The sequence below is a fragment of the Mytilus trossulus genome, chromosome 8, assembly GCF_036588685.1.
Source record: "Mytilus trossulus isolate FHL-02 chromosome 8, PNRI_Mtr1.1.1.hap1, whole genome shotgun sequence".
Classification (NCBI taxonomy): Eukaryota; Metazoa; Mollusca; class Bivalvia; order Mytilida; family Mytilidae; genus Mytilus; species Mytilus trossulus.
In genome coordinates, this window is record NC_086380.1 from 17,043,833 (window position 1) to 17,064,159 (window position 20,327).

The following is a 20,327-nucleotide window of genomic DNA, read 5'->3' on the forward strand; positions in this document are numbered from 1 at the left end:
AAGCTTTACAAACACAGATAGTCAAAACACCTCACATGATGTCCTTCTGATTATTGGTGATCAGAATGCCAAGGTTGGTAATGATAACAGCCAACATGAACAATCAATGGGCAGAGAAGGGCTTGGAATCATGAATGAAAATGGAGAAAGACTAACTGACTTTTGCTCGACAAATGGGCTTGTTATTGGAGGTACCTTGTTCAAACACAAAGGCATACACAAAATAACATGGAACTCACCAAACAACCGTGACTAAAACCAGATAGACCATGTTATAATAAACGACAAATGGAGAAGATCACTTCTTGATACAAGATCATATAGGGGAGCTGATGTAAATAGTGACCATCATCTAATAATAGCAAAAGTAAGACTCAAATTGAAGAAGGCAGAAAGTATGAAAAGAACATGTAGAAAGATCATAGATACAAAACAACTTTATGATGCAGAAGTTAAAAAGAAATTTTGCATCGAACTTAAGAACAGGTTTAAAGCATTAGAAGATATCAGTCAGATGGAAGAAATTGATCTAGAAAATAAGTGGGAAAACATCAAACAAGTCTACCAAGAGACCGCTGAAAAAAACAATTTGATTTCGTAGAAAGAACGATAAACAATGGCTAACACAAGACACCTGGACAATAATTGATGAGAGACGAAAGATCAAAGAAAAAGTCCGTAACACCAAGTCACTTAGACTAAAAGAACAGCTGCAGAAAGAATACAGTCAAAAGGATAAAGAGGTGAAAAGATCAGCAAGAAAGGATAAAAGAAATTTCATCGAGACACGTGCTGAAGAAGCAGAAAGGGCAGCAAAAAAGGGTGATTTAAATACATATATAAAATAACCAAGGAACTTAGTGGAAAAGCCAGTCAAGTACCACCTGTTAAGGAGGCTCGAGGGTATAAAAATTTCAGAAAAAAATTAAACATTCATTTTTCATTACAAATTTTATTTGTTACCTTTTGTAGTTGTTACTTTATCATATGGTACAAAAATCCTTCAAAACAATCAATTCGTGTTGGCCCCAGATGACCTTTAAAATGTATACATCATTGAAAAAATTCCAAATTATCTCCCTTTGGTGGAAAAATGCCATTTTTTGGCTTTAAAATTGAAATATTTTTTTTAACTCATCGGTGACCTATATTTTTTAATATAATTTCTATATAAGCTGTACTTAAACTAAATTATTGTAAAATTGGAGCGATTTCTGTAATAAATTTCTTTTTTTATTTCGATATTAACTTTATTTCTCCTATTACTTCAACAGAAAAAAACCACTGTTACAAAAATGTATGCTTCTTTCGAAGGCAGATTGTGAGCGCAAATGAACGGTGACCCCACTTTTTTATTTTATTTTTCTATTAACTTTAAGATAAAGTTCATTTATAGAAAAATATAGAGAAATCCTATATAAATGATTTAGACCCGCGAACCCCCTTAAAAACAAAAATGGTAAATTGTTAACAACACATGATGAAAAGACCAAACGATGAGTAGAACATTTCAAAAATGTCCTGAACAGGCCAGAACCAACAGTACCATTTGAAGGCATGCAACAACAATGTAAACGTGATAAAAATATCAACTCCCCATCTAAGGAAGAAATAAAAATAGCCATTAAATCCATGAAGACCGGAAAAGCTGCAGGCATAGATGGGATTCAAGCTGAACTTTTAAAGGCCGACATAGTAACTGCAACAGATGTTTTGTACAGTCTATTCTATACTATCTGGGAGAAAAACATCATCCCAAAAGACTGGGCAAAAGGTCTTATAGTGAAGCTTCCCAAAAAAGGTGATCTAGGAAATTGTGACAATTGGAGGGGCATTACCCTACTATCAATTCCTAGTTAGGTTTTCTGTCGCATACTCCTCAATAGGATAGATAAAGAACTAGATAGCATCCTAAGACAAGAACAAGCAGGATTTAGAAAAGGCAAAGGATGCATAGATCAAATCTTTGCACTGAAAAACATTGTAGAACAGTCAATAGAATGGAAAACATCACTCTTTATCAACTTTATTGACTTCAAGAAGGCCTTCGACAACGTCCATAGAGATACACTCTGGAAAATTTTAAGATCATACGGAATACCAGACAAGATAGTGACCCTCATTAAATGCTTATACACAAAATTTGAATGTTCTGTCTTACTAGACAACAAAGAGACAGAATGGTTTGCAGTAGACTCCGGGGTAAGACAAGGATGCATCATCTCTCCTATCTTATTCCTAGTTGCAACCGATTGGGTAATGAGAAAAACCACAAGTGACGAGAAAAGAGGAATAACGTGGTCTATGTTTACAACACTGGAAGACCTGGATTTTGCAGATGATATTGCCTTATTATCATCTCGGCATGATCATATGCAAGAAAAGACCAACAGACTCAGCCATTTCGCAAGCCAAACCGGACTCCAACTCAACACACAGAAAACAGAGGAAATGAGATTAAACACCTCATCTCAAAGTAAACTAAAGGTTGATGGAAATGAAATTCAAAAAGTTGATAAATTTATTTATTTGCAAATTGGGCACAGTCATCAGCACTAAAGATTCTACACAAAAGGACATCAAAAACAGATTGGCAAAAGCAAGAACATCATTTCAAAAACTAAGGAACATCTGGAGATCAAAGCAATACAGCCGAAAAACAAAAATCAAATTATACAATAGCAATGTGAAACCTGTTCTTTTGTATGGAAGTGAATGTTGGAGAGTTACGAAAGCAGATATGAGGGCATTTTCTTCATTTCATCACAGCTGCCTCCGACAAATTTGCAGAATATTTTGGCCTAATACCATCTCGAACACCAACCTACTAAAAATGACAGAGTCGTCATGTATAATCGACGAGATAACACAGAAGCGCTTCCGGTGGCTTGGACATGTTTTGAGAAAGGAAAGATGACATGGGGAGAGGCAGAAACAATGGCAAAGAACAGACCAGAATGGCGAGGACTTGTGTTGACCTTATGCTCAGATCGGAGCAAAGAGGATAAGTAACCACTAGATATAATAAAGTTGAATGCATTTTGTGTTTCAGAAAGATAAAATCTCTTTTGGATTTTGATGAGCATTTTTTTTCCTTCCTGCAAAAGGTGTGAAAATTGACTAAGTTGTGGTACATTTATGAGATGCTCCCTCAGGTAAAAAAACGGTTTGTATTGTTTTGATTGTCCTTAATTGACATGGACAGCGGGTATCTTCACAACTATAGGTCAGTTAAAGAGTTTATCTGAGTCAGTGAGTGGACAGTATCAAAGTAATTCAGGTGTTTGTTTATTTTTGCACCTTATGCAAAAAGGAAAAAAAATGCCCATCAAAAACCAAGAAAGATTTTATCTTTTTTAAACACAAAATGTATTTAACTTTTATATATCTAGTGGATGCTAGGCATTAAAACAGCACATGTAAGTCTGTACACAGAGTAGTTTTTGAGGTGAAAATACAGCCATATTTGTCCATTTGTTATGATGAACCTTAAAGCTTGGATGCTAAATAAGACAACTCAGACTGTGTACTACAATGTATGTACTTGTTTGGCTTTAAAACTATTTTGATTTGAGCGTCACTGATGAGTCTTATGTAGACGAAACGGGTATTAAATTATAAACCTGGTACCTTTGATAACTATTAAAACTAGGATGTTAATAAGACAACTAGGACTGTCTATAAATATATATAATAGGAACTAAGACTAAGTAATGTGGGTTGATTAATTTCTCAATGACCTTTAATGACACGTTTGGGGTAATCGGACACATTTTGGGGAAGGAAATGTGTCTGAGTGTTGCATATATATAACAAAGATGTGGTAATTGGTATGATTGCCAATGAGACAACTCCCCACAAGAGACCAAGGGACACAGAAATTAACAGTTATAGGTCAATTTATGCCTTCAACAATGAGCAAAGCCCATTCTATATAGTCAGCTATTAAATGCATATATTACATTATTAGTTTATTATAAATACCTGTAATTAGTTACATCATTTCATCCACAGTTGTAAAAATGCCAAAAGGGTGTTTTACATGTTTTGTTTTAAATTGATTATCTTGTTAAAATGAGATATCAATTTTGAATGGAAATGCAGATATCGTAAAAATACACAATTTTTATAAAACAAATTAACAATTTAAGCAGAAAGACATTATAAGGGCAGAAGGGCACCAAGGACAGGCTGCCCTTCTGTTAGGGCAGATGGGAACACTGGTGTTATTTTTAAGGCTTGGTTTAAATTAGACAAAAATATTTTAAAGGGAATGAAATAATATATTTAATCTTATTGGTATTAATTATATATAGAACTGTTTTTCATTATTATGTATTTTAATTTTACAAATTTTAAATTACTTATTTTAGTTACTATGTACTTCCCATATTGAGATATTTTTATTAATGTTAATTAAAAAAAATAAAATTAATCATGTTATGTTATTTGTTAAACCTATTTTATTTATTTTATGTTTTGCTATATACATGATATATGCTGAATTGCTTGTATGTTGCTAATAAGATAATTTGATTTTTACAGGGTCAGAAGTTACTCAGGTTGCCACATACATGAAGCTGAAAATGCCAGAAAAGGAGGAAGGTAATTTTGATTTACAAATTAATCTTTTGGTGTATTCGAGATTTTAGTGCTAAAAATGTTTTTTTTTTAATATTATTAGTCATGTTAGTATCTAAAAAAAACATAAACATGGTAAAGTAAACATTTTGAATTCACTTCATACAAAGAATTACATGTAGGATACTTTAATATTGTGTTTTATAAAAAGTATTAAGAAAAAGTATTGAATCAAATTATATACACACAGTATAAGTTATGATACAGAAGAATGTAATCAGAGGAGAAGTTACTATTTATAATATTGATGGTATTATTGCTTAGTTTGAAAGAATCGAGATCTAAAACATAAAGTATAATTCTACCACATTAATGGTCCTGTGGCTGTCACAAATTAAGACTTTTTTGTGACATTTGTAAAAAGTTATATAATTGCATTTAAATTCAGAAGTAAAATTTTTATCTAGATGATTAAGCAAGCTCACTTAATAACTTGCTGGTTACAATACATTTTTAACCTGATTCAGAATGAAAAATCAGTAATTGACTTGTGGATGTTCTTCGGGAGGCCACAGGGGTATCCATATTGCAGACTGCCAAAACAGTGTCCGTGCATTTACTCATAAACCATTCAATCAAAGCTTTTTAAATTCTAATACATGTTACTGATGACCAAATGGTGGTCAAGTTCTATATTGATGATTGTCACTTTTACTGTTCATGATCAGTAGTTGTGGTCCTTGTTGTATTGAAAAATGCCAGAACACAAATAATTGATAAACATGAATGTGTCCCAAGTACACAGATGCCCCATCAGCACTATCATTTTCTATGTTCAGTGGACCCTGAAAATTGGGTAAAATCTCTAACTTGGCATTAAAATTAGAAAGATCATATCATAGGGTACATTTTTACTAAGTTACAAGTTGATTGGACCTCAACTTCATCAAAAACTACCTTGACCAAAAACTTAAGCCTGAAATGGGACGAATGAAGGGACCCACAGACCAGAAACATAATGCCCCTCTTTTATCGTAGGTGGGGCATACAAATCTGGTATGTTGTTGCTCTAACAGCCTCTTGTTAGACTTTCATGTAGTCTGTGTGAAAATTAATATTACACATTATAATATGAACTTTGTTACATTGCATATTACAGATTTAGAACTGCCTGTAAATAGACTAAGGAGTAAACTGTCACAGTTTGACAAAGTACCACAGAACCCCATTCCTTCTGCTAAACCTCCAACCATGTCTAAAATGTTAGACCATATGAGAGGACCAGAGACAGTCCATAACAAACTTATCTATGGACAATTTGGAATACAGGTATTTAAAAAGTTAAAGATATGTGTAATACATGTAATAACTTAAACCAAAAAATACACCTCCTAAAGTCATATTAAGGTGAATTTTTGAAAAAAATATAAAAACCATTACAGATAGAACATTTTGAAAGAAATTACCAAGAAAAAGAAAATGCTACTCTGTATTTCATGGTAAAAACTGGGTTTAACTTACCAACAGAAAACTGGTGTTCAGTTATAAAACATGATAATTGACCATTACTAGAAGGTGATTTGAATACCAGGAAATATTCTATGGTACATGAAATAAATACATAGGAACATGATTTACCCTGTGAATATGTAAAAACTGTTCTGGTCTCAACATGCTCAAATTTTTCATCCTCAAGGTGATGAAATTTGGCATAATTTCACTTCCACCAGAAGGTGTGTATATACAGAAAGAAAAACTGTATGTTGATGATAAAGGCCAAGAAGTTAATTAAAATTAAGGCACCCAAGTGCACATGAATGTACACAATGGGTACCTACAATGTACATGTATCACTAATAAATATAAGTGGTGCATCAGTTTAATATTACCTTTCATTAATTGTTCAAATAAAACAGTCCTGATGACTTCTAAAACGCTGCATCACTATTTCCCTTTTTACATGGAATGAAACATAAATAATACTCTAAATAAAGCATATTACAATACTCACATTTCCTTGGCCCTTTTTACATATGTGCACTCATGAATAATGAAAGTATACTTTGTTCTTTAATTTCAGGCATTACAAGGAGGTCGTCTAAGATTTGAACATTATAATTTAATCCGTTTTTCTATCAATAAGCACATTCAGGAAGGTAAAACATATGGTGTATGGAGAGTAAATCAACCCTGGCAAGCTGTTTCTAAAAAGGGCGCAGGCAAACAGATGGGCCAGGGCAAATCTGACATTGACCATTATGTGTATCCACTTAAAGCAGGTCATATCATATTTGAAATTGGTGGCAGAATTGAATTACTTGATCTGGAAAAAACATTAAAAGTTGTGTCACAGAAAATGCCTTTCAAGGCACGCATTGTTACACCACAGATACTAGAAGATGATGTCAGACAAGAAGCCATCCTAAAGGAGAAGAATATAAATCCATTTACTTACGAATATTGTTTGAAAAATAATTATAATGGAGTTAAAATCTACTATAGTCCTTATGATTTGTATTATCTGAATAAAGAAAAATAAAATGGTATTACTGGGCATGTTGAATTAACTTTTTGTATTGCAAATACAGTAAAATCTGCTATAAAGGTGACCTCTGTTAAGCGAAAACCTGTCTTAACCTGTCAGCCTCTTCTTGTCCCTCTATAATAATACATTTGCATTTGGAACCTTAATTCAAAAGTCTCTTATAAGTTTATTTTCTGTGGTCCTAAACTTTACCTTTACATACAGGTTTGGCTGTAATAACAACTTTATTCATAATCAATTCGGCTCATAGGTATAACAAGTATTTACAGGATTTGATTTTTGGTGTTTTAACGCCACTTTTAAGCACGGCTTTTGGGCTATTTTGTGGTGGCCAGTTTTTATTGGTGGAGGAATCCGGAGTCCCCGGAGAAAACCACTGACCTTCGATAGGAAAACTGACTATTCTAGTCAATTAAGATTGGAGTCCAGTGCACCCGCACAAGCAGGGTTCAAACTCACAACCTCAGTGTTGACTGGCTAGTGATTACAGTAGTAACTACTTAGACCACTCTGCCACCGACAGAACAATCGCATCAATGTCCAGTTAGTAATTAATGTACCAACAAAACTTTAAATCATGTCAAGCATAATCGTAGAGAAACATGAAAAAGTATAACTCAAAATGTAATGGATACAACAAAAGAGAGACTAGTAAGGATTTCAAAAGAAGGTGGATGGACACACCGAGGTTGACCAGTAAACATCTACGTATTTACCTGACGATATCAGGATAGGGGTATTTAGTGGGATCTTAACAGGAAATTGTGATAATATTATAAAACTGTCCACGGGTAAGTTAATGTAAGCATACCATCTGTTTTGCATCTTATACTATGAGAAGCAAATAATCTTTAATTTCTGTATTATATTATTCTGTAAACACGTTAATTATGAGCTATGAAAGTCAAGTAGTTCGAGCATTTTCTGAGTAATTTGAAAAAAATTTCAAACAGATATTCTTTTACTGTGGGTTAACATTCATTAGTCGTCACTATCCTATAGATTAACAACTTTTGGTTATATTGATAATTTAGAATCTCCATTGAAGGTGGAGCATGAATGTGCAGTCAATTAATTCTATTGATGTGTCATTTGTATGCAAGAGTGACATTCCTTTGTACTATGTTCTAATTCCAAAAAGTCAATTGAAGCTACGCGTGTATTGTCTCCCTTGAACAGGTTTATGATTTTATGATGAAATTTGAAAAAAAATAGGCAGGACAGGAGTTTTGAGTAAACAAAAAAGCAGGATGAGACACTTTGCAAAAAAAAAGGCAGGATGACAAATTAAGTAAAAAAAAATCGGGATAAACTAAAAAAAAAGGCAGGACAGAATAGAGTGAAAAATAAAAAGGCAGGACAGAGATTACAACTAAAAAAAAAGGAAGGACAACATTTTTCATCCTAGCCCCCCCCCCCCCCCTAAAAATCAAATGGTAGCTCCCTAATACAGTTATATATAGCATTGAATAAGTAAGTACATATGCATTCAGTAGAAGAAAAAATACATTAAATTCGGGCATCTTCATTCTGTACAGATAGAAAATAGTTTGAGCATTTGATCTTAAATGTATCTAAATTATCTATTTCTTTAATATTATTTGGTAAATTATGCCAGGTAATAAGACTAGAATATTTATTCTTTTTAAAAAAATCAGAATTGACAGTCTTGGTACATGAAGAAGTCCTGATGTTGTCAACATGAGACAATAATTATAAAGATCAGTACAAAAAGCAGTAAATTTAATCGATAGATAATCAGGTGCTAGACCATTCATACATTTAAACATTAACACAGTTTGAAAATATTGTATCCTCGTAAATATAGTCATCCATGCAAGCTTTTTAAACATTAATGTTGATGGAAAATCAAAAGAAACAGATAAAACTAATCTTGCAGCACGTTTTTGGAGCTGATGTAGCCTCTCCAGATTACAGTTTGTGGTAAGACCCCATACTGTACAACAGTAGTCAATAATGGGTAAATAAACTCATCATAGATACCAGGACTAAATTTAGTATATACGCCAGACGCGCGTTTCGCCTACAAAAGACTCATCAGTGACGCTCAAATCCAAAAAAGTTAAAAAGGCCAAATAAAGTACGAAGTTGAAGAGCATTGAGGACCAAAATTCCTAAAAGTTTTGCCAAATACAGCTAAGGTAATCTATGCCTGAGATAGAAAAGCCTTAGTATTTCAAAAAAATCAAAAATTTGTAAACAGTAAATTTATAAATATAACCATATCAATGACAATTCATGTCAGCACAATATATATAATATATAGCTACTGTAAAAAAAAAAGGATAAGACCCTTTAATGGTAAATAACGTTTCAACCTTTTTAACATATATATTCTGGTTGAAAGTTTCGCATATTTTATCAATTTGATTTGACCATGATAGATTTTTATCAATATGAATTCCAAGACGTTTTTCAACTCCAACATTATCTAAAGCGTTATTATCTTGTGATAAAACATATAAACATTCATTGCAGCTTTCCAGTTTTCTGTCTGATCCAACAAGCATACATTTTGATTTCTTTATTTATCGTCACATCATTATTTCTCGTCATATCATTTTCTTTACACCATTTAATAAAATTGTCTAAGTCTTTATTCAAACACATATTCAAATTTACAATAGATTCAAATGACAAATGCAAAGTTGTATCATCAGCATATAGATCAGATTCTGTATATTCTAAGGTTAATGGTAAGTCATTGATATAAATAAAGGTCCAAGTATAGAACCTTCAGGAACTCCAAAAGTTAGTTTTATATTCTGATTCAGTGGTTCCTAACTATCTGAGAGAGGTATGATGAAAACCATTTTACAGAGTGGTCATCACATTTGTATAATTTTAGTTTTGATAAAAGTATATTGTGATTTACTGTATCAAATGCCTTCTTAAAATCTAAAAAAAGAATAGCGGTAAAATTTCCATTATCCAATTCCTCTAACCATTTATCAATTATATTAATGAGTGCTGTATGACAAGAATGTGTTTTCTCTAAATCCAGACTGCTGTACGTTGTATTAATAATTTAAATATGGTAGCAACTTTAGCAAATTTTAATATATTAGGAAATATTCCTGTACATAAACTAGGTTTATTATGTGAGCAAGGGGGCTTGCTACAATCGACCTTGATAATTTTAAAATTTTTGGCCCAACTCCATCAGTTCCGGTTGATTTAGTTATGTCTAGAGTTTTTAGACCTTGTAGAACCTCATCATTTGTGACAGTATATAATGATAATTTAGCATCATCATTTATTTTTGATTTGACATAGTTATTAATTTTCTCAGATTTAAAACTTTTGTGAGAATTTGATATAAGCTTAATTCTCACCTACTGTGCTAAAATGATCATTTAAGCAGTTAGCAATATCATTTTTGTTTATAAGTACTTTTCCTTCGTGTGTTAAAATGTCAGTTTCCTTTTTTGTGGTTGAATTCATATTCTTCAAATGCCTCCAAAGAATTTTAGTTTTGATCGTTATCTATTGCATTCATAAAATATTTTGCTTTTGCAGAACGAATTAATTCACTAGTTTTATTCCTATATTTTTTATAATTTTCAGTGTCTTTCTTTTTGTGAAAATAATCTCTTTGGAATTTTGATTTACCAATTTCATTAGTATACCATTCAGGTTGATATGTATTTTTTACACGTCTAGTAACAACAGGTGCATGTTTATCTAATACATTGACAAGTAAGTAATACCACATGTCCATTGCTTCGTTTGGATCATTGATTTCGTTTATTATATCGAATGGTTGATTTGACAAATCTTGTAAAACATTTCATCATTAAATGTTTTGACGTTTCTGTATTTGATCTCAAAATGTGAATCTGATTTGTCTTTAATAAGCTTTGCACATTTGTTTACAGTACAGCTAACAGGATGATGATCACGATGGTACTGTAACATTGATAAGACTTGTAGGATTAGTACTGTAAATATGATCAATTAAAGTGACACTAGTAGAAGTAACTCTAGTAGGGTCAACCACCATTTGATTAAGACCATATGTTGTAATTAAAGTTGACCATTTAGAAGGAAGAGGCTTCAAAAAATCAATATTAAAGTCGCCTATCAACAATATATTATCATTTATAGATAAGCCATTTACAACCTCATTTTCAAAATTAGTATACCAAGAGGTTTGGCTATTCGGTGGACTGTTTACAAAACATAATAAAAATGATTCTTTGTGTTTTGGAAAAATCTTAAACCAGAGAGTTTCAATGTTTTCACTCTCTAATAATGCCATCCTTTCATATTTAATATCATTATCAAAGTAAACTATCCATCCCCACCTTTCTTATTCTCCCTATCTTTTCTTTCATTGCTATACCCTAGCTGGGATATTAATCTCATTAGAATCCCGCTTATATTTTTTTAGTATTTAAGAATGTTTCACACATGCCAATAATATCTGGTCTTTGGATTTTGTCAAGACTTTCAAAATTAGATCTGATTTCATCAATCTTAGGTAAAATAAGTTGTATAAGAGAGGGACGAAAGATACCTAAGGGACAGTCAAACTCATAAATCTAAAATAAACTGCATGACAACGCCATGGCTAAAAATGAAAAAGACAAACAGACACACAATAGTACACATGACACAACATAGAAAACTAAAGAATAAACAACACGAACCCCACCAAAAACTAGGGGTGATCTCAGGTGCTCCGGAAGGGTAAGCAGATCCTGCTCCACATGTGGCACCCTTCGTGTTGCTTATGTGATAACAAATCCGGTAAATAGTCTAATTCGGTAGGTCTCATTCATGAAAGGGAAGGGGATTGTAGTTATGACGTAAGGAACATATCCGATATCATTTGTGAAACGGTTATTCCATAACGGTCAAGACGTTAAGCACGTTATTGCGTCAATGCCGTGAAATGCGACAGAGCAATTTGATAAATAGCTCTTCTATGAGAACTAACTAGTTCAGCTTTATAAAATTTATATCCATAGATAAGGCAGGTATTACTGTTTCCAAAAATAAAAAAAATATTCTTTAACTTTTCACAATAGTTTCAAATAATGATACAAATATTACCAAAACGTCAAAAATATGCGTGTCAAACGTAACAAATTATTCGCAAAATAACTTTTGCGGGAATTTTTGTGGTCTAATAAAAAGTTTAAAATCCGCGAAAATTCGCATGAATGATAAACGTCTAATATAATTTATGACACCATTGCTGTTTTTTGTGTTGATCGAACGGTAAAAATTTATTTTTTCAAAAATGAATATTCCTCGCCATGGTCAGGTTTCTGAAAATGGTAAGTTATCAAAATTTATCGCTTTTTAAAATATCAGATGATATAAAATTTTGTTTTTATAAATTATTCCTACAAATGTGCTTAGATAGACCATTGCAAATCCGGAATTTTACAGCACTCGCACCACGAATAAATACGTATTGGCCTTGGGAAAATGTCTTGCAAGATTGTCCAATGTCGAATTTCGCCGCTTTTTACATAAACACTGTCAGTTTCAACGTCATTTTATTAAATATTCAATTTGTTGCATATGAAACAGTGCTTTTTCGAAATTGTGCTTTCACCCCACAATACGATAACATACTTTTTGATAAGCTGTTAAGTCGAAATGACTTCGTTTTTTAACAAATCAAATGTCTTGCAAGTTTGTCCACTGAGCAATTTTTTTACGTTTTGAACGTTTTCGATTCGGGACGCTATACATATATGTGTTTCAAATTATTTCTAAAAGTTTGTTCTTTGTTTTGGTGTTAAACACCACATCATGAATAAGCGACATTTGTTGTATTTTATTGACCTGTCATCAAAGGTAGGAGAAGCCGGACATCAGGCGACCTTAAGTTAAAATAGTTGCAATAAGTTAACTGTCGATTAGGATCGGAGTCGAACAAATATCGCCACGAGCGTATCTTAAAATTACCATGCTTTTTATCACTTTATATGAACTCATTATTTAGGCCAATCATCCTCCTAGGCCATCGAATTTGAAAGCAGTTCGTATTATCATATGATATATGAACGATATTTCATTGTTTTTAAATAACAAGTACGGTTCGATTTTATGTTTTAAGATCAGAGGACAATACAAAATAACCAAATTACAAATTTCGAAAATAGATAGAATCATAGAAACCACGAGAAGAACTGCACTGTAAAAACAAGTGTTAATGATTTAACACTATTATTAACACCTTCCTGGAAACACTTATTTAACATGTTAAAATGTTAATCATTAACACTTGTGGTAATAATTATTAACATGTTAATGTGTTAAAATGATTAACACATTACATGTGAATTTGCCTGGAAACACTTAATTAACACTTTAACATGTTTATCCTTGTGGAAGTGTTAATTTCTTTAACATATCACATGTTTAACATGACATTAACACTAGTGTTCAAAAAGATGAATGGGTGATTTCTGACGATACACAACATAATTGGTTCTTGTTTTTGACCTGATCAGTTATTTGCATTGGCAAACCAATAATAAGCAACCAAGGATGTTGTTCATTGCCTTTGACATGTTCTTTTTTATGAAATAAAGGAATTGTGCATTTTGTAATGTTTTGAATAAGCATTAATTCAAGGGAAAATTCCAAAATGGAAATAGAACTTCATAAAATATGAATACCAAAGAGAAAAATAAACTGAATAATGTACCACAAATAGACAAAACCTAATAAACGACAGTCTTCTAAAAAACACATTGAAAAAAATGGAAATGATACAAGATACAAGATATTGTCCACAGTACACTGGTTCCTGTCTTGCCCTGTCATTTTTTATGTTCAGTGAACAAAGAAAATGGAGTAAAAAACCTTATTTGGTATTGATGTTAGAAAACCATGTTATATACGTGTACTAGTATGTGTACCAAGTTTCAAGTTGATATGACTACTACTACTACTACTTCACTCTAAACTAACTTCTAAACTAACTTCACCAAAATGTTTTACAAGATTCAGGACAGACAAATGAATGGATTGACAGTCTGAAAAGAAATAATGCCATCTACTATCATAGATAAGGCATTGAAGACAGAAACAGCACTAAATATAAACCATGGTCATCTCAGGTACTCTGGAATTCTGAAAGTTTCCTTAAGTGTGAATTCTTAATAAAACATAATAACCATCTGTATAGTTTTTACTCATTTTTATTTCTTGACAACACGTCAGAGAATTTTATCCAATTGCTTGATTTTTGCTGGGTATATTGATCCCCAATAGCCCACTGTTGTAAAATCCCCAGTGTCTGGGAATAAATTTCGGGATAATCCAAATCAAAAACATAATAAACTGCAATTAGTAACAGTAATGAGTCCAACACATTTAATGTTTGTCCTATTATTTTCCTGCCATCTCCAATTACGTGTGAACATAAGGTATTTCCCTCCTGGTCAAGGAAGACCACTACATACGGAGCCTCTTCCTCTTCCGTTTCCAAGTGTTTTATGGGAAGGGAATCTATTTTCTGCACATTCTGAAAAAAAAAAACAGTCAATTCTTTTTTTATGAACTTCAGTGATGAATACAATAATTGGTCCTTGTACAAAAATTTAATAATTAACTTTTCACTTATTTATTTCATGCATAATATTTTATAAAAATAAATAGACAATGTGTCCATGCGACACAGATGCCTCCACTTGCATATAATTTAAAAAGGGCCATAAATCTAGAACAATAAAAGTGATGCCACCCAAATTCGAATTTGGTCTATGTTTTGAGGTTATTCATGTAATCATTTTGAATATAAGTTTCATTAATGTAAAAAAGCCAATTCTAATGTCAATTATCACAAGCAGTTTTTTTTGTGTAACTATACACACATCTTGACAAAAGAGCTATTGAATTCATTACTACCACTATCTTAATTAAAAGTATCAGTTTCTTGTACCAATATCAGAGTTTTATCTGTTTAAACTGTTACAAATTAATCAACCAAAACACTGTTTAAATGAATATACCTTTACAACTTTAATGCATGACTTGGATTTAATCCCTTTCCCCTTCTTTCTGTTAACATTGTTTTCTAACCCTTTTACAAGAGCAATACTCTTTTCTGTCTCTGTTTCCTGTGAAGAAATATTAAATAGAATAAATGAAAATTTCTTTTGCAACATGATAACATGTTTACTAAGTATAAATAAGAAGATATGGTATGGGTGCAAATGAGATAACTCCCCATCCAAGAGTTTGATAGCAATTTATGGTAATTTTACATTTGTAATTTTAGTGTAACTTTCATACTTATATTTCCCAATATAAACATGTCATATTAAAATGGTTTTCTGTGATCAAATTGACCACTTTCATATTAAGTACAGAAAAAAATTGTAAATCATGCACGCTTTTATGGATTGTGGGGCTAAACTTTATCCAAGTACTATGAGGTTCATCAAGCGCCTATGTGATCGCCATAAAGCAGGATGATCAAGATCATGCCCCTATTAAAACAAAATAATGCTGGTCACTTATACCAGAGTAAAATACAATAAACTTGAAAAGTTGTCTAATAAGCTTGATATTATTAACTGTATGTCAAGTAAAAAGTAAAATAACAAAAATACCGAACTCCAATGAAAAGTCAAATTTTGATTTATATATATATATGAAAAAGGTGTTCATAATATATTTGCAGTTAGTGTACCTCAGTGGATAGTTTTACATCTTTTGCAACAATTTTCATCATCCATTCCATTTTACCAGCAATATGTTCTCTAAAATTGTCTGGGTTTTCTTTATTCTTCAGGCAGAAGAATTCATGCATAACCTATAAAAATAAGACCTTCTTTGTTAATAATATATAGTAAAAATTAGTTTGATTTCATAACAAATAATAAAATATATGTCTTACCTTCAATGTCAACTGTAGCCATTTAAAAAATAATTATAAAAACACTGAAAACATTTTTTCAAACATAAGAAACCCAAAAATATATTTGTATAATAGGTACATGTACAAAAAATTGCCTTGCAATTTGGAAAAAAAACCGACTTTTAATGCTACTAAAGGCACAAGTTTTTACTCGTTAAGTATAACAACATTTCTTATCAAAATATAAAATTAAATGAATTTATACATGACAAACTGTATAATATTAAAGTAAACTTACGAAACTTCCTTCCTCAAAGCAGGGGAATTTTTCCATAATTGGTCCAAATTTTCCTGGCTTTAGCTTTGATTGCCAAGTCAAACGCCCATCTCTAGTGTGTTGAAGAAGTGTTCTCAAATGTGTTTGTGACCTTTTGTTTTCCCATTCTTTTGTTATTTCCTTAACATGATTTTCCCAGTCCTCCTCTGGAATGACAGGATTTGATTGATCTCTAGTTCTGGATCCTACTTTAAACTTCTTAACTGGTGTTACATTATCATTATCACCATCAGACTGATCACGCTTACTTTTTCTATTTTCAAAGCATCTTCTTGTTCTTATTCTTTGACTTAATTTCGACTCTGTAAATACAAAACAAAAATAAAATTCTAAGTGCAATAAATGTTTAACGTGTTTTCCATGCCTTAAATAAAGAACTAGTATTATAGTATTATTGCGTAACAATATTCATATTGGCTTAGTTATAGGTCCGAGGGTAGCAGTATTGGCCTGCGACAAAGCCGAAGGCCAATGCGGCTGCACGAGGACCTATAACTAAACCAATATGAAAATTGTTATGCAATAATACCTTTATTAATTAAGCAGCCCAATATTAACTCTGGAGTAATCAGAAAGTTCAATGAAAAGTCTAGGGTCACTCGAATGTGCTAATTAAAAAAAAAATTAAGTTGTCAGTAAATTTTTTAAATTTCAATCCAATCAAACAATGTAAATTCTAATAACACCAAGAAATCCATTAAATGTAACAGGTATTGAAAGAACACAAAAGATATGCCCATGCTTTGTTTTTTGAACTGTTGAAAGTCTGCACTGTCTGGTACAGTGAACATGCACTTGTACCGGTTGTACTTGTTCTCTTCTTACTTGGGTATATTTTCAGATGTGTAATGGATCTGGAAACAAAAATATTACTGTAAAATAATCGGGTATATGTTCAAATATTCAGTATGAATTTATCAGCTGGAGTGTATATTTACATCGGAAATGACGGTTGTAACAGTCATGTCGATGACGGTGAACAAGTTAAAAGTATTCCGTTCGGAGAACACGTGACACCCACCCCCCTTTATCATGTTTATTATAATTAACTAAGTTGAATCCTTTTTAATTCCAAATTATAAGAATAAAAGCCATCACAAATGATAAAAAAGTTATTTTGATTATATAAGTATTTAACAAAAGATAGGGATATATGTATTAACCACTATCAAGCCATCCGGCATCACATGTGATGGAAACGCGCGGCAACTCTTTGAAATTGTCATGCCAAGACTCAGAGATTTCATGTTATTGTCTCTAGACAGGCAAGCATCACACCGAATTATATATAAAAGGAAATACTTACATTTTAGTTGATAAAGTTGTATTTAAATCTGTGTTTGCTTGTTTTCTTTGACGTGTTGACCACTTTCTGACTATTCTAGTTGTGATCCCAACTTTTGAAAAGATGGAGCGTTTCGAAAAAGGCGGTAAAATTTCAGCATCCTGTCACGTGCTAATTCAGAAGAGATTAATGGGTGTGTTAATCTGTGTGCATGCTGTTTTCACATCCGTGTTAAAGATTAATTTGTTCTTATCCCAATAGTTGGTTTCTGAATAATTACGTTTTCAATTAATGTCATATTAAGATTAGATATGCCTAATTTTGCTAAATCTTTATGTGTACAAAGAAGATAATTGGTTCTTGACTCTGTTGGATTCGTTAATGATGTTTTTTTTCATTTTTCTAAATTATTTAATGAAATTTTTAAAATAAAACTAAAAAACGATAGTATTGAATACATATCAAATCATCGTAAACAAGTGTTCTACAAAAAACATACAATGTACTTCAATGTGCTGAAACAAAAATTTAGACTTACATCTATCAATACCTTTTAACACCTCAACGTGTTATTCCGGGCCACAGTGTTAATTACAATTACTCTTTAACACACATGGTGAATATTTTTTAACACTAGTGTATTCATTTTCACACTTTCACGTGTTAATCTTTAACACTATTTTTTACAGTGTGCAATATATAAAAGTAGTTATAATCAAATAGAAAATGAATAATTATCTAAAATGAAAAAAAAAACATATTGTAATTTGTCAATAAATAGGTAAAATATTAATTACAGAAAAGAAGAATTTCATATCCGAGACAGAGAGAATTAAATATTGTAATGAGATAAAGAAACTAAAAAGAAAAGAGCAAAAAATAAAAGTTACAATAAATATAAAGAAAAATACAACACAATCCGAATCAGAAGTCCGAAAAGTTCATTTGATTGCGTATCTACCAGTAGCAAATATTTCATACACATTCAAGACTTCGAAGTATCCATATCAATCCAAAATGATTACAATCAAAACGAACAAAGTATACTCGATTACCGACGTAAAACGTCAAATTTTGACGTTACCAATTGGGACGCAATATCGTGCGTAACGTCTCAACCAACTCGTGATGGCGTCCGTAAAATTTACGAAGGGATGATTTCAACTTCACCATTTGGAACTCTTAGTTTAATAGCTTAATTCCTTGTGGGCAGCAACCCTCTTTCAAGAAAATCATGATAGGAAATGCAAGCACGGGAATATCGTATCAATTGGAAGATATATACCCCGTATGCAGTATATTATGTATATTATGACATGTTAATTTTATCCCCTTTTCTGAATGACCATACACATTATAATTACATGTATTTATATTCTCTTGATCTGAAGCATTTTAATCATTCTTGATAAGGGATACTTCACTTTGATATTTATTACCATTTGTACAAGATTAACTATCATTTGTAGAAGGCATTTACCAGAAACATTTGATCCTTTTATCAAATTTGCAGTTTGAAAGTGTGTTTTTTTTCTCTCACCACAATTATAGCAGTAGGGTTCCCACGCATCTGCATTATTTGTTTGATAAGACCTACTTGACAGATTGAGACTAGCGCTCCTAATTTTTATGACTCTGTTGATGTTATCTGTCCCAGCCTGTATGAGATGAACACCATCAGTACTTATTAACCCTGGTACAATTTCTCCATTTCTCAAAACAAAATTATCCGTATGGCTGATAAAGGAGTAGGTCCGGTAAGAGCCTTTTTTGGCCCCAAAATATAGCAGTTTTACAAAATTGTTAAAATGTAAACTTTTAGTTATTTATTGGATAGGAGAATGGTTCTGCTACATAAAAATTGGCTGTTTTGGCAATACAATGCACATATATTGAGTACTAGCACCATTAAGTCATGCTAAATTACTGAAATCATCAAAATTCAAGCATTTTAGTTAAATTTTAGACGGTTTCCGTGTAAAACGAAAGTGGCCGCATTCGTGTTCATCCAAAATATTAAAATGGAAGTTGTATTTGATGATAATACATAACATATACATGTATATAGATTGAGGATGAACACGGATGCGGCCACTTTCATTTTTGACAAAAACCATCTGAAAAATGACATTTTTTCGCATATTTGGTAGATTTTTCATATTTTAGCTTGAATCGGATCGGTTTTTATGACTAAATGAGTTAAAATCTTTCACAAAAAATAATTGAATCAAATGAAATAGACACTTAAGTGTTTAAAAAGTGGTCAAAATCTTTCGTCAGATGAAACTGAAATTTGAGGCCAAAATCGGTCCTTACCGGACCTACTCCTTTGATGTTTTCTTCTTTACTGATTTCAATAAATGCTTTGTTAATATGGTTTAAATTAGTTTTTGACCTTGGTAAGCAGCCTCCAATAATGATATTACTGATTCCATTCATTCGCGCACTTTGAACAACATTTTTGTATTTGCTTTTAAATACTACTTCTCTCATTTTTGCATCATTTCCCCCAAACTGTAGTACAATTGTTGAAAAAGGTGACAAATCAATCTCCGCAATCTTTTTCTCAAAATCAGAAACGGTAGCACCCCGATTTGTGTTGTCGCATACATTTTCTTTCAAATTTGTTGTTTTAATGCCTTTAGTTATGTAACTTCCCAAAATTAGAATCGGTGCTTTACTTTTGCGCCAATTTGCATTTCATTTGCGCCAAAATAATCTTTCATTT

General features: G+C 31.9%; 2 protein-coding genes across 4 annotated transcripts in view; one reads left to right on the top strand and one right to left on the bottom strand.

Annotated features, from left to right (window-relative positions):
• Positions 1–20,327, top strand: part of LOC134680627 (large ribosomal subunit protein uL16m-like) — a 168,992-nt gene that overhangs the window by 1,411 nt on the left and 147,254 nt on the right. The window contains exons 2-4 of one of the 3 annotated variants that reach the window (XM_063539744.1): positions 4,546–4,605; positions 5,741–5,910; positions 6,662–7,129. The exons of 1 other annotated variant lie outside the window; for it this stretch is intronic. In XM_063539744.1, the coding sequence (XP_063395814.1) occupies positions 4,546–4,605; positions 5,741–5,910; positions 6,662–7,120 (689 nt within the window). In that variant the 3' untranslated portion in view covers positions 7,121–7,129. Of the gene's footprint in view, positions 1–4,545; positions 4,606–5,740; positions 5,911–6,661; positions 7,130–20,327 lie in introns of those variants that run through there. One more of the 3 variants, XM_063539745.1, reaches the window with a different exon arrangement.
• On the bottom strand, positions 14,298–20,038 carry LOC134681463 (uncharacterized). Its single transcript, XM_063541099.1, has 6 exons — positions 19,916–20,038; positions 19,197–19,257; positions 16,276–16,616; positions 15,810–15,932; positions 15,127–15,234; positions 14,298–14,639 (listed from the first exon to the last, which is right to left on the bottom strand). The coding sequence occupies exons 1-6, from the start codon at positions 20,036–20,038 to the stop codon at positions 14,304–14,306; spliced, it is 1,092 nt and encodes a 363-aa protein (XP_063397169.1). The 3' UTR covers positions 14,298–14,303.

Excerpts from the sequence above, each read along its gene's own strand:
- LOC134681463 (XM_063541099.1), bottom strand. The coding sequence starts at position 20,038 with ATGAATGGAATCAGTAATATCATTATTGGAGGCTGCTTACCAAGGTCA. Across the intron at positions 15,235-15,809 it reads ATGTAAAACTATCCACTGAG|GAAACAGAGACAGAAAAGAG; the intron begins GTACACTAACTG and ends ATTTCTTCACAG. Across the intron at positions 14,640-15,126 it reads CATGCATTAAAGTTGTAAAG|AATGTGCAGAAAATAGATTC; the intron begins GTATATTCATTT and ends TTTTTTTTTCAG.